Raw genomic sequence first — 12,245 nt, forward strand, 5'->3', positions numbered from 1 at the left:
GACGTGTGCACCCACGACGACTACCGTCCCATGACGATAACGTCACCGACGAACAATTGCCCAAACCGCTCCGGCCAATCGCTGACACAGCAGTAGCTGTTGAGCTTCAGTCATTTGTCCCCGCCGACTCTTCACGCTTCTAACCGTTTGGCTCCTCTCCTCTGACCCTCCGTTATAGCTCCTACGCCGCACCGCCAGTCGAGCTGCCGACGCTCTCCGGCTCCTCTCCACCACAGCCGCTTTGATTGCTGTATCGACGAACAACCCGCACGACAAGCCGCCCGACGACTAGGTACGTCCTCTCTCTGTCACTTGTTATTTTACCTTTTGCAGTGTACTTTCTTCTTGATTCCACCTCGGGCGGGCTAAGTAGGTGAGAGAGGAAAGAATTGAGAGAAAACTATGAACGCAAGTGAGCATCTTACCGGTACGGACGAGTCCATCCGTTATGTGCGAGCCCTACGGATTGATTCCCTTCGGCCCGTCGACGTCATCGTTCCCTCCGACGAGATCCGAGAGGCCACCGTCGCCGCCACCCGGCGACCCCTTCGGAGCACGGAGCTCGGCATCTCCCTCAAGTCAGAGCCTACAAGTACGAAACGTAGGACGCATCCATCTCGCATCGTAGTTACATATACCCCTTAGGGTTTATCTACCAGTCAGACGACGACACCGTCGATGTCTAACATCACTATCTAGGTACCAAACCATCGTCCTCGGTATCGACCGGACAACGTCCTAGACGACGTCAGGCATCACATACTCTCTTCTATCAACATACATACCTGAGAATATGGCCATCCTAGTTGTCTACATAGGCGACAATGTAATCACTCAGAATGGCTCTGGAATCACAAAATTTGGTCAACAGCTTCATTCCCAGTCTGATATTAAGAGCTTTGGCCCCCTCAAATATTTCCAGGGCATCGAGGTGTCCCATTCATCTGACGATATCATTCACTCTCAGCATAAGGATATTTACTAGATGAAACAGGTCACCTCCAATTGTCTCATTTGCAGGGTTTGCATCGAGTGCTCTATACTTGAAGGGGATAATTGGGCTTGGCCTCTGTTTAGAATCATTCTAATTATACTGGATCACAAGTCAACAGCACGCCTTCCACTGACTATGCTCATTTCTGTGTGGCAATTTAGTTACATGGCGCAGCAAGAAGCAACATGTTTCCCAATCCAGTATGGAGGCTGAATTCAGGGCTCTCACACCAGTGATCTTTAAAGTCCTCTGGATTTGGGTAGTCTACATGAATTAGGCATATCTCCCTCACTGGGCCCAGCCACTTCTGTTGTGATAATAAATCTGCCATTACTCTTGCACATGACCCCGTTCAACATGACCGGACTAAGCATGCCAAGGTTGATTGCCATTTCATCAAAGAAAAGCTAGAAACCAGGATTCTTAAGATTGTTTATATCAACACTAAGTAACAGTTGGCTGATCTCTTGACCAAAGGTCTTTCCAGAGACTAGCATGCACTTCTGGTGTCCAAGCTGGGAAAGAAGGATATTCAATCCCTAGCTTGAGGGGAGGTGTTATCAGTTATATCTGACTACATGTCATTCCAGCGGCCGAGGTCTGTGGAACGCCTATGCGTGCGTCTCTTATGGTCTGATTACATCAAGGGAGAGAGCTGTTATCATTGGGTTTCTTGGGCGAAAGCATGTCGGCCGACGGATGAAGGGGGTCTAGGGATCAGACGCCTCTCGGACGTCCAGGACATGTTTCAAAAGAAACTCGTATGGCGTATGCGTACCACACACTTCCCATTGGGGAGTTTTATCTTAGCCAAATACGGCAAATGAGCCCGTCACGAGATAGATATCCAGGGTCCTAAGAGATGGTAGACGTGGCAGCGCCACTGGCTTGAGATGGTTCAAGTCACACGTTGGCATATAGGCCAAGGCGACATTAGCGCGTGGTACAATATCTTGCATGCTGATGAGCCACTCGCTTGCCACCCACAGTTTGTACCACACAGAGTGAGTCTCACTGTGACCCAGTTGCTTAGAGGCAACACGCCACACTTGTGGGAGCAGCATGGTCTCCCCTTGGACACACTACCCGAGGTCCAGACTACGCCATTTGACTCTAGTTCTAATTGTGCTATCTAGACACTCACACCCGACGGAGCCCAACGTGCCGCTCCTCTTGGGAGCATTTCCACGTGAAATCCCCCCCACAGCACTGTGGTCGCCGCATCTAGCATCCGGCGATCCATACGCGCATCTCCTTTTTCCTCTGGAGACTCCTACACCGCGGCCTCCCAACTGATGACCGAGTGACTCATATAGGTCTTTCTCTCAGTTCCCGCTGCCATTGTTGTCCCACCCTCCCGCACACGGAGACGATGGACCACCTTTTCTTCCTTAGTGAGACAGCACTAGCATGCTGGCGCCTCATCACCGACCGCCTTCATCCTCTGACCCCGTCTGAGTGTTTTGGCAAGTTTATCCTCTCGCCAACCCGCTCTACATGGAGCCCCATCTTCCACATCACCATAGCTTATCTTCTATGGGAGATTTGGAAAGGACGAAATTCTTCTCATTTTGCAGGTACGCCCATGCGCGTCGAGTTCAGCTGTGGCTTCGGCGCATTCATCATCTACTTCCCCCTCGAGTCGGTCGATCAGCACTCGCCTGCGACCTCCTCCGTTCCATCGGCATCCAGGTGACCCCTGCCCCCACCCGCATTCAGTATTGAGTTGTTTATTGGTTTCCACCGCCAATAGGCATTCTTAAATTGAATATAGATGGTGCGGCCAAAGGAAACCCGGGATCAGCAGGGGGAGGAGGTATACTCAGAGACCATGCGGGGAGTATACTCTTTGCCTTTTCTACTTTTTATGGCATACAAACTGATACAGTAGCCGAGGCTATGGCGATTCGTGATGGTCTACTCCTTTTTGAGGAACAAAACCTTCACAATATCGTCGTGGAATCGGATTCACAGATATTAGTTGATATGCTTCGTTTAGGTACATGCTCCCAATGGCGACTCCGCCGTGCGTGGTAAGACATCATGCAGTGCTGTTCTCACATAGCTTGCTTTCGTCACCAGATGCGAGAGGGCAACCAGACAGCAGATGCCCTCACCATCCACGCAGTACATGCACGAACCTCATCCTCTCTCTTTCATTCTTGGCAGGCACTCCCTCCCACAGCTAGAGGCTTCTATCACCTCGATCGTCTTGGCATACCCACCCTCCGCACATGGCGCATCCTAATGACGCCAGGCCCGCGGGATTGAAGGATTGCATGGAATGCTGGAGCTAGAGGCGTGGACAGCGGCCGCCTCGACTAGAGCCTTCACCACGAACTTCCTTGATCCCACTTGATAAAGAGAGGACACCTCCCACACTACATCGTCATCGCGGGGCGGCTCCGGTGGGACGACGACGAGCACACTTCCCCGAGCGCCTGTGAGGTATCACTTATGTATCTTTTCTTTTCCTCAAATATGGGCGTTGGCCCTATTTATACTCGCTCCACGCCTATAAACATTGACAAACACTTCACTTTATAAATAAAAATCCCCTGGGTGGCGTCCAGAGCACAGATGGATCAGTCAGCGGGCACAACCCTTGGGGTTGGCCCTACCCGGCACCGTGTTTTTTGCCAATTATTAAAATAAAATAAAAAGCCTTTTTGGCTTACCATTGTAACCATTGCTCCATATAATATTCTATCTTTCATGAGTAATAGGATTTTTTTAAGAAAAAGAGAGAAGAACAACCGAAATCGGTGATCAACCCGAAATTAATAATATATATGATTGTGAAAAAATAAATGACCGTCCAGCCTGGTCCTCTTTCCATCCGCCACTCACAGCTAAACCAGTAGGAGATACAATTATCCACATCATGTAGTACCGTATCTAGATACAATTCATCCTTCACTTGACCTCGGCTTGACCTCTTTCTGATTCAGTCTACGTGCCTCTCCCTGCTTCACTATCTACGTAGTCTCCCCCCATGTTGTGAAAAATATAGAGGAGAAAATAAGAAAATAATGGAAGCAAACATGATGACAAACCATATCAACTGCTGGAGATCCGTAAGGGCTTCCTCCGCAGAAGACCTTGTAAACACAAGACTGTTGGACATAGTCCAGAGCATAGACCCAATGGTCATGTGATCCACACCTAACACGATTTAAAAACTCACATCAAATATTCACATCGGCAGACAACAATCAGCTTAAAGATCAAACTAGAGCAAGAGTCGAATCATTTCCATATGTATATCAGTCGACACAGCTCAAAATCTGGCCCTTTTAAGTGGAAATAAAAAAAATTATACTTGTCAGCATTCTGCATTATCCAATGATGAATGCAAGTTGAAAGTGGAAAAGGAAAAAAAGAGTGATGTACGTGGAGTCAAAGTGATGCCAGGAACAAAGTAAACCATGATTACATTGCGCAACCTGTCTTTAGGTATCAGAGTCCTTCGCCTAATATCTCTCCCTTTCTTTCTATTCTACTGTTGCCATGGAATTAGAATTAATATTCCTTAAATTGGTTCTTAAAAAATTCATAAATGAGCCAAATATATTGAACTAGTGAAATGAATAAACGCAAGCAAGAAAATAGACCTGAAAATGGAAAGACATAAAAAATGAAAAAAATAAGCGATAAGAACATATAATGCAGAACCCCATCAAACTACACAATATTACCATTCTTGAAACATATAAGATCAAGCAGTTGTTTAAAGAAACTATACCAGACTAAATTTCTCCATGCAACCGGTTGCATTTTTACCTGTCAAATGTGAAGAATACTTTGACTTCAGCACATTGAGAAATTATCTAACATTGCAAATGCATCAAGTGACTTAACTTTTGAGGGGCAATTACGTATAAAACTTACATTGAAAACAAAAAATGGAAAGGGATACTACCTCTCCAGATGTTCGAAATATCCAAGAAATAGCACCAGAATCAAAATCAAGAAAATATATATTCCCTTCATAGCATCCAACAACAACCTAAAAAAAGACAACAGAAGAAAGAAAAGTAGGAGTTTAATCTTAGGAGCTTTTCAAGAAAACGATGCATGACATCTTAACAAAAATTGAATTTACATGAGAAAAATCAGATGTCACAGCTGCTGAGCACTCAATTCGGCCTGCAAGAGGAGTTTTCCATCGAACTGAACCACTGAAAATAACACAAAAGATGATAAACCTCAAGAACCAAATTTCTCTCAAAGAACAGAAACTGGGCCAATTGACGACCAGTATGTCTTAAGTAGTTCTCAGTGTAAAATCAGAAATCAAATTAATTTTTAACACTTGTTGAATTATCTTTGTGTAATAACATTAATATGATTTGAAAATTAGTAACAGTGAAATTTCCCCATGAACACTGATATGTTAAGTCCTTAATAAGGATTTTATTTGAAAACTTTAGTAAAGAGACGGTGGTAAATTCATACTTATTTTAAGTCCAGAAGCGAGATAGAGAGAGGGACAAGAGAATAAATATGAGGGAAAACATGTCGTGAGAGCCCTGCAGCCCTGGAAATCGGGAAAATGAAGAGAAATCCAAACTCATTTTTGCATAAATGGGTTTCCCCATCCTTATATATAGGAAACATTAAGACCAACTACCCAGAGACACTTATCTCCGACACATAAAAAAATTTCAAGAACTCTTCCTTAAGAATCCAACATTATTTAATTATAAGGTTATTAACCTTGACTTCAGCTTCTCCCGGGAAGGATCGGATATCTCACTCAGAAACAGCAAAAAAATGCTCACTCGTTATATGCTGGAATACTCACTGTCAACAGTTCAATGCAGGGACTTAAAAATAATGCATACCTCAGGGCATCCAGGCAACAAAATGTGCAAGAGTGAGATCCAATGAACACAAGAAGTTCCTGGTTCTTTGATACAAGAAGTGGAGATGCATCCACGCAAGATTTCAGTTGAACCCTCCAAAGTTCGCGGAAATCCCATAATTTGTCAATTTTAGTTTCTATGCGCCTAATACACTTCCACTCTTCACTGTTTCCTGCCCATGTGAATTGATTGCAACGGCTAAAGGAGCATGATTCAGATAAGTTCAATCCAGAAGACCACACTATCGAATCTTCAATTGATACATCTCTAGCATTTGCCATCAATATTTTATGATCTGCCCCTTTCTCCACCGATGAATTATTCAGTTTCAACCTTTTAGATTGAAATGTCACCTCTCTATCCAGTGCAGCAGCTGCCAAAGAGGCTGGAGTAGGAAAACTATAAATTAACCTCATATCAACTCCTAGCCTGTGCGAAAATAAGGCCGCCAGTATTGAATTACCACCCAATGCAAAAAAGTCATCATTGTCTTGTACCTTCTCCAGAACTAGTACATCACAAAAGACCTGGAATTATAAGAAAAAAAACCTAGGGAGGTCAAAAATGATAGAACTATTTTATGAAAGAATACATTAATGCAATCGCAATTTCAAGAAAATAACTCAAAGGCAACCTATGGTTATCAAGAAGACTAGAAAGAAGAATGCAAAAGGTTAAATCTAAGAGGAGAATCTAGGATAAACTGAATCATAGAGATGTAAAAAAATTTATCTTTTAATTAATTCAACTATGATACATTGTCCCATTCGGGGTTCGGCCACAGTCTTCCATCACATCTTCTGTCATGTCATGAGAGGTTTAACAGAGGACAAGGACTTATTTAGGGTTTGGCAATGTGATGAGTTGCCTGAATGATGGTGACGGGGGATCTAGACGAGCAGTAGGATTGGCTGTGACGTCTTTATGAGAGAGAGGACAAGTTTTTCTAAGAACAAGGAAAAAGTTTTCTCCCTCTCTCTCTCTTGCTTTCCCTCCCCTCACTCTCTCGCTCTCTCCCTCTTCTCACATTCACATGTTCTTCAAAAACAACAAGCAGCAGCTCAGTCTACGGTGGCGACAGCAAAGAGTCGTTAAAAGAGAGAGCGAGTGAAAGAGAGAGAGAGAGAGAGAGAGAGAGGTAGAGAGAGATAGGGGAGAGGGCAGGGAGAGACCGATAGTGGTGAGAGAATCAGAGAGAGAGGGGGGAGAGAATGAGAGAAAGATAGAGAGGGGGAGAGAGACTGATTGAGGTGAGAGAATGAGAGAGAGAGCAAGAGAGAGAGAGAGGGAAAGAGAAAGAGAGAGCGACAGAGAGAGATAGAGACTGAGAGTGGGCAAGAGAAAGAGAGAGTGACAGAGAGGGATAGAGACTGAGTGAGGGAAAGAGAAAGAGAGAGCGACAGAGAGAGATAGAGACTGAGAGTGGGCAAGAGAAAGAGAGAGCGACAGAGAGAGATAGAGACTGAGAGTGGGCAAGAGAAAGAGAGAGCGACAGAGAGAGATAGAGACTGAGAGTGGGCAAGAGAAAGAGAGAGCAAGAGAGAGATAGAGACTGAGTGAGGTCGACAAAACGAGAGAGAGCAAGAGATAACCAGAGAGTGAGAGAGAGAGATGAGAGAGGAAAACTCCCAGCTAGTGAGGACAGAGAGAGAGCATAAGACAGAGTGAGTGAGAAAAAATGAGAGAGAGTGACTGTGAGAGAACGAGGACGGAGAGAGAGAGAGAGAGAGCATAAGACAGAGAAACCAAGAAAAAATGAGAGAGCGGCTTTGAGAGAGCGAGGACAGAGAGATAGAGCATAAGACAGAGAGACCAAGAAAAAATGAGAGAGAGTGACTGTGAGAGAGCGAGGACAGAGAGAGAGAGAGTATAAGACAAAGAAACCAAGAAAAAATGAGAGAGAGCGACTGTGAGAGAGCGAGGACAGAGAGATAGAGCATGAGACAGAGAGACCAAGAAAAAATGAGAGAGAGTGACTGTGAGAGAGTGAGAAGAGAGAGAGAGAGAGAGAGAGAGAGTGCAAGAGAGAGCAATAGACTGAGAAACAGAGAGGGCAAGATGGTGGCAGCAGGAAGGGCGGCTAGAGGAAAAGAAAGCAGTGGTCGTTGAGCAAGAGAGATAGAAAATTAAAAAAGAGTGAACCTTTCACGACAATGCACAAGATCTAAATTTAAACATTAAAAAATTATTTGTTTATAAGCCCTTCCGTGGTGTGGTGACATTGTCCAATGACATGACATGACAGCTGAGGAAGTGGGACGAACTGTGAAAGATTTTTCTCAAAATCTGGAACTTGTGACAGGAGAGGAGATGTGGCATATGTAAACAAGAAAATAACAATTCTTGATCGCAAATGAAAGAGATTACAGGGTTTTATAGGAAGCCCTAATGGGCTGACTAGAGAGGGCCCTTAATGGGCTAACAAGAGAGAGAAAATAAAGACATGTAATACTCAGATCAACACTCCCCCTCAAGCTGGAGCGTGGATGTTATCCACACCCAGCTTGGAACAGAGCTCCTCAAACCTAGGGGCATGAAGCCCTTTGGTGAAGATATCTGCAAGCTGTTCAGCGGACGGAACATAAGGCGTGCAAAAATCTCCCGATTCAAGCTTCTCTTTGATGAAATGGCGATCGATCTCGATGTGCTTTGTACGGTCATGCTGAACGGGGTCATGAGCAATGCTAATCGCCGATTTGTTGTCGCAGAACAGCTGGACAGGAGAGGGAGCTGGACACCGTAGCTCACGAAGAAGCTGGGTAATCCAAAGTGCTTCACACAGACCATGCGCAAGGGTACGGAACTCCGCTTCAGCACTCGATCGAGAGACCACTTTCTGCTTCTTGCTCCTCCAAGTAATCAGATTGCCGCCCAAGAAGGTGCAATACCCAGATGTGGACCGACGATCAACCACAGAGCCGGCATAATCTGCATCGGTGTAGACTTCAAGACGCAGGCCGGTATGGCGACGAAACAATAATCCACGGCCAATGGTGCCCTTCAGGAAACGGAGGAGACAATGAGCAGCATGAAAATGGCTCATGCGAGGAGTCTGCACGAACTGACTCAGAACACCCACTGAATATGCAATGTCCGGGCGAGTGTGGGTGAGATAAAGCAGTTTTCCCACAAGTCTTCTATATGGGCCAGGCTCAACAAGCTCCTCATCCGCATCGGCACCAAGTAGATGGTTCGCATCAATCGGTGTCGAAGCAGGCTTGGCGTCCTCCTTTCCAAGCTCACAGAGAAGGTCCACCGTATACTTTCTCTGACAAATAAAGATCCCGCTGGAAGAATAGGCCACCTCTATGCCAAGAAAGTACCTCAACGGGCCAAGATGGCGAATAGCAAATTCCGACGAGAGATACATAGCCAGCTCAGTAATGGTCGTCGTATCATCACCCGTAATAATGATGTCATCCACGTACACAAGAAGAATAGCGACTCCCCCTGACGTGGAATGGCGGCAGAAATGGGTGTGATCTCCATTACACTGACGGTATCCACGACGCTGCATGGCGGTCGAAACGACCAAACCAGGCACGAGGAGATTGCTTCAAGCCATATAATGCTTTCTTCAGCGACGGACAACAGACTGCGGAGACGATGGCACAAAAGAAGTAAAGCCAGGAGGTAATGCCATGTAGATCTCCTCAGTCAACTCTCCATGCAGAAAAGCATTCTTCACATCATATTGTTGCAAAATCCAGCCCCGATCCGCAGCAAGGGCCAATAAGATCCGCACAGTATTCAGCTTGGCGACGGGAGCAAAGGTCTCCTGATAATCAATGCCATGTTTCTGAGTGAACCCTTGTGCCACAACCCGGGCTTTGTGGCGCTCAATAGAACCGTCAGAATTATGCTTCACAGCATACACCCAACGGCTACCCACGAGATGCTTCCCGGCCGATAGAGGAACCAGATCCCACGTTTCATTGTGAGCAAGAGCCTGAAGTTCTTCCGCCATGGCCTGACGCCAATGCGGAAATGAAAGGGCAATGTCCACCGTCTTGGGAAGGGAAGTGGCATCAAGAGGGTGAGAGGCGATGAGAGGAGATAGATTCCGCCAACGGATAGAGGGGAGAGGAACGGGAAGAGGGCAGCACGGCTAATGAGGTGGCAGGAGGGTGGAGGTTGAGGTAGACGGGGCAGCAAGAGACGAAGAAGGAAGCCGAGGCTTGCGACGAGCAAGGGTAATACCATAGCGTTTTTCAGGCGGGCAGCGACGGATAGGGAGCGGAGGAATCGAAGAAGGTGCAGCAGAAGGGTCGAGCGCAGGAGCAGATACTGGAGGAGGCTCCACAGGAGGGACTGAGACGGCGGCCGGAGGCGGGTCGGGAGGCACAATTGCTGGAGGAGCAACAGGCGGAGACACATCGGGCGGGGCCGGTGAAGAGGGACGAGGGACGAGGATGAGGAATTCGAGTGGATCGGAGGGAGATGGGGACGATGAGGGTTCAGGAGAGGAGGAATAGTAGGGAAGCAATTCATCAAACGTGGCATCTTTGGTGACGACGAACCGACGAGAGGGTGGATGATAGCATAAGTAGCCTTTGTGGGTGGAAGAATAGCCAACAAACACACACTTGATAGCACGGGGATCCAGTTTATCACGACCAAGTTGGTGGTTGGGCGCATAGCATACACATCCAAATACACGAGGAGTAAGATGAGTTCGGAGAGAGAGAGTTGGAAAGGAATGCTGAAGACGGTCAATGGGAGTGGAGTAGTCAAGCACTCGAGATGGAAGGCGATTAAGAAGATGGATGGCGGTGGAGACGGCTTCCCCCCAAAAATACTTGGGCACATGCATATGGAAGAGAAGGCTCCGAGTCATTTCAAAGATGTGACGGAATTTTCTTTCGGCAACGCCATTTTGCTGTGGTGTATAGGGACAAGAAGTTTCATGGATAATGACTTTGTCTTGGAAGAAGGTGCTTAACGTGGTGTTAACGTAGTCTTTAGCATTGTCGGAGCGGAAGGGGGGCATGGATATAGAGAATGGGGTTGGGATAAGGGGGTAAAATTGAGGAATGACACGAGATATCTCCGATGTGTTCTTCAAGAAATATGCCCACGTGAATCGGGTAGCGTCGTCGATAAAGATGCATAACCACCGAGAACCGGAAGTACTAGGAATAGGAAGGCCCCACACATCGGTGTGAATAAGGAGAATGGGGTCAAGAATGAGAAGACGAGATAGGATACGTGGTACGATGATGTTTGGCAATTCGACAAGCAGTACAAACAAAACGGTCCACAGAGTGGCCTTGAAAGAGTTTAGGAAAGAGATGATAAAGAGTAGCAAAAGAAGGATGGCCGAGACGTCGATGAAGAAGCCACAAACGCTCGTGAGAAGCCGAAAGGGAAACTGCCGCAGCAGCAAAAGCAAGAGAACTCGAACAAGGACGAACAAGATAGAGCCCCTCATGCTCCTCAGCAATGGAAATCGTCCTCCCCGACACCTTATCACGATAAAAACATGAATTAGGAGAGAAGGTAAGGTCTTGTTTCAAGTCGCGAACAAGGCTAGATAGGGAGAGAAGATGATGAGTAAGGCGAGGAACATGAAGAACTTTAGATAGATGCATAGACGAGGAAAGGGCCACACGACCAATACCCGCCACGGTGAGAAGATCGCCGGAGGCTGTTTTAACTTTGGAGGAGCCAGAAACGGGTGCATAAGTTTGAAAGGCTCGAGGATTTGGGGTCATGTGGGCGGTGGCACCAGAATCAAGAAGCCAAGTGGAAGAGGAAAAAGAATGGCCAGGAGGGGATGTAGGTGTGGGAAGACTGGTGGACATACCTGCGTGGGCCAAGGAGCATGAGCCCACGACTGGAGGATCAAGCAAGCGGCGTAGACGCTCCATCTCTTCCGGAGTGAAGCTAGCGGGCGAGGCACTAGTCGGGAGAAGACCGTACAGCATAGGCACTTGACCCGGGGGGGGGCACGGACGAGGCGGCTGCAGCAAGGTTGCTCGGTTGTGCGCATTTCCGTTGAAGCTTGTAGCACGTCTCCTTAGAGTGACCTCGCTTCTTGCAGTAATTGCAAAACAGCGAAGGATCACCCTTTGGAGAATCCTCCGTCCGAGCCGTCGGACCACGTGTCAAAGAGCCGGGTGGTGGAGTCGACGATGGGCGTGCAGACGAAGAGGAATGAGCTACAAGTGCCGAAGCCGAGTTCTGAGCTCTGCCCTCATGTGATCTAATGAGCTTTGCCAGGTTGGGATCTCATCAGAGGGTGAATCGTTTCTTAACCTGTAAGGTATGTATAATAAATATCTTTCAAAAAGGTATTTATAATAAAATAATGTTATATTCTCCAAAACAAAGACTTTTACGGACAGGGCCCAGTAATTTATAATATCGTCCTGTAGGATAGG

At 46.7% G+C, this 12,245-nt stretch overlaps 1 protein-coding gene across 4 annotated transcripts in view; it reads right to left on the minus strand.

Annotated features, from left to right (window-relative positions):
• LOC144708379 (AMP-dependent synthetase and ligase family protein) overlaps window positions 1-12,245 on the minus strand; it is a 55,214-nt gene that overhangs the window by 6,250 nt on the left and 36,719 nt on the right. For all 4 annotated transcript variants that reach the window (XM_078581647.1, XM_078581648.1, XM_078581646.1 and 1 more), the window contains exons 7-11: window positions 5,842-6,389; window positions 5,100-5,175; window positions 4,917-5,003; window positions 4,740-4,777; window positions 4,051-4,159 (exon numbers count right to left, since the gene is read on the minus strand). In XM_078581647.1, the coding sequence (XP_078437773.1) occupies window positions 4,051-4,159; window positions 4,740-4,777; window positions 4,917-5,003; window positions 5,100-5,175; window positions 5,842-6,389 (858 nt within the window). The remainder of the gene's footprint in view (window positions 1-4,050; window positions 4,160-4,739; window positions 4,778-4,916; window positions 5,004-5,099; window positions 5,176-5,841; window positions 6,390-12,245) is intronic.

The sequence above is a fragment of the Wolffia australiana genome, chromosome 10 (genome assembly GCF_029677425.1).
Source record: "Wolffia australiana isolate 7733 chromosome 10, ASM2967742v1".
NCBI classification, from domain to species: domain Eukaryota; kingdom Viridiplantae; phylum Streptophyta; class Magnoliopsida; order Alismatales; family Araceae; genus Wolffia; species Wolffia australiana.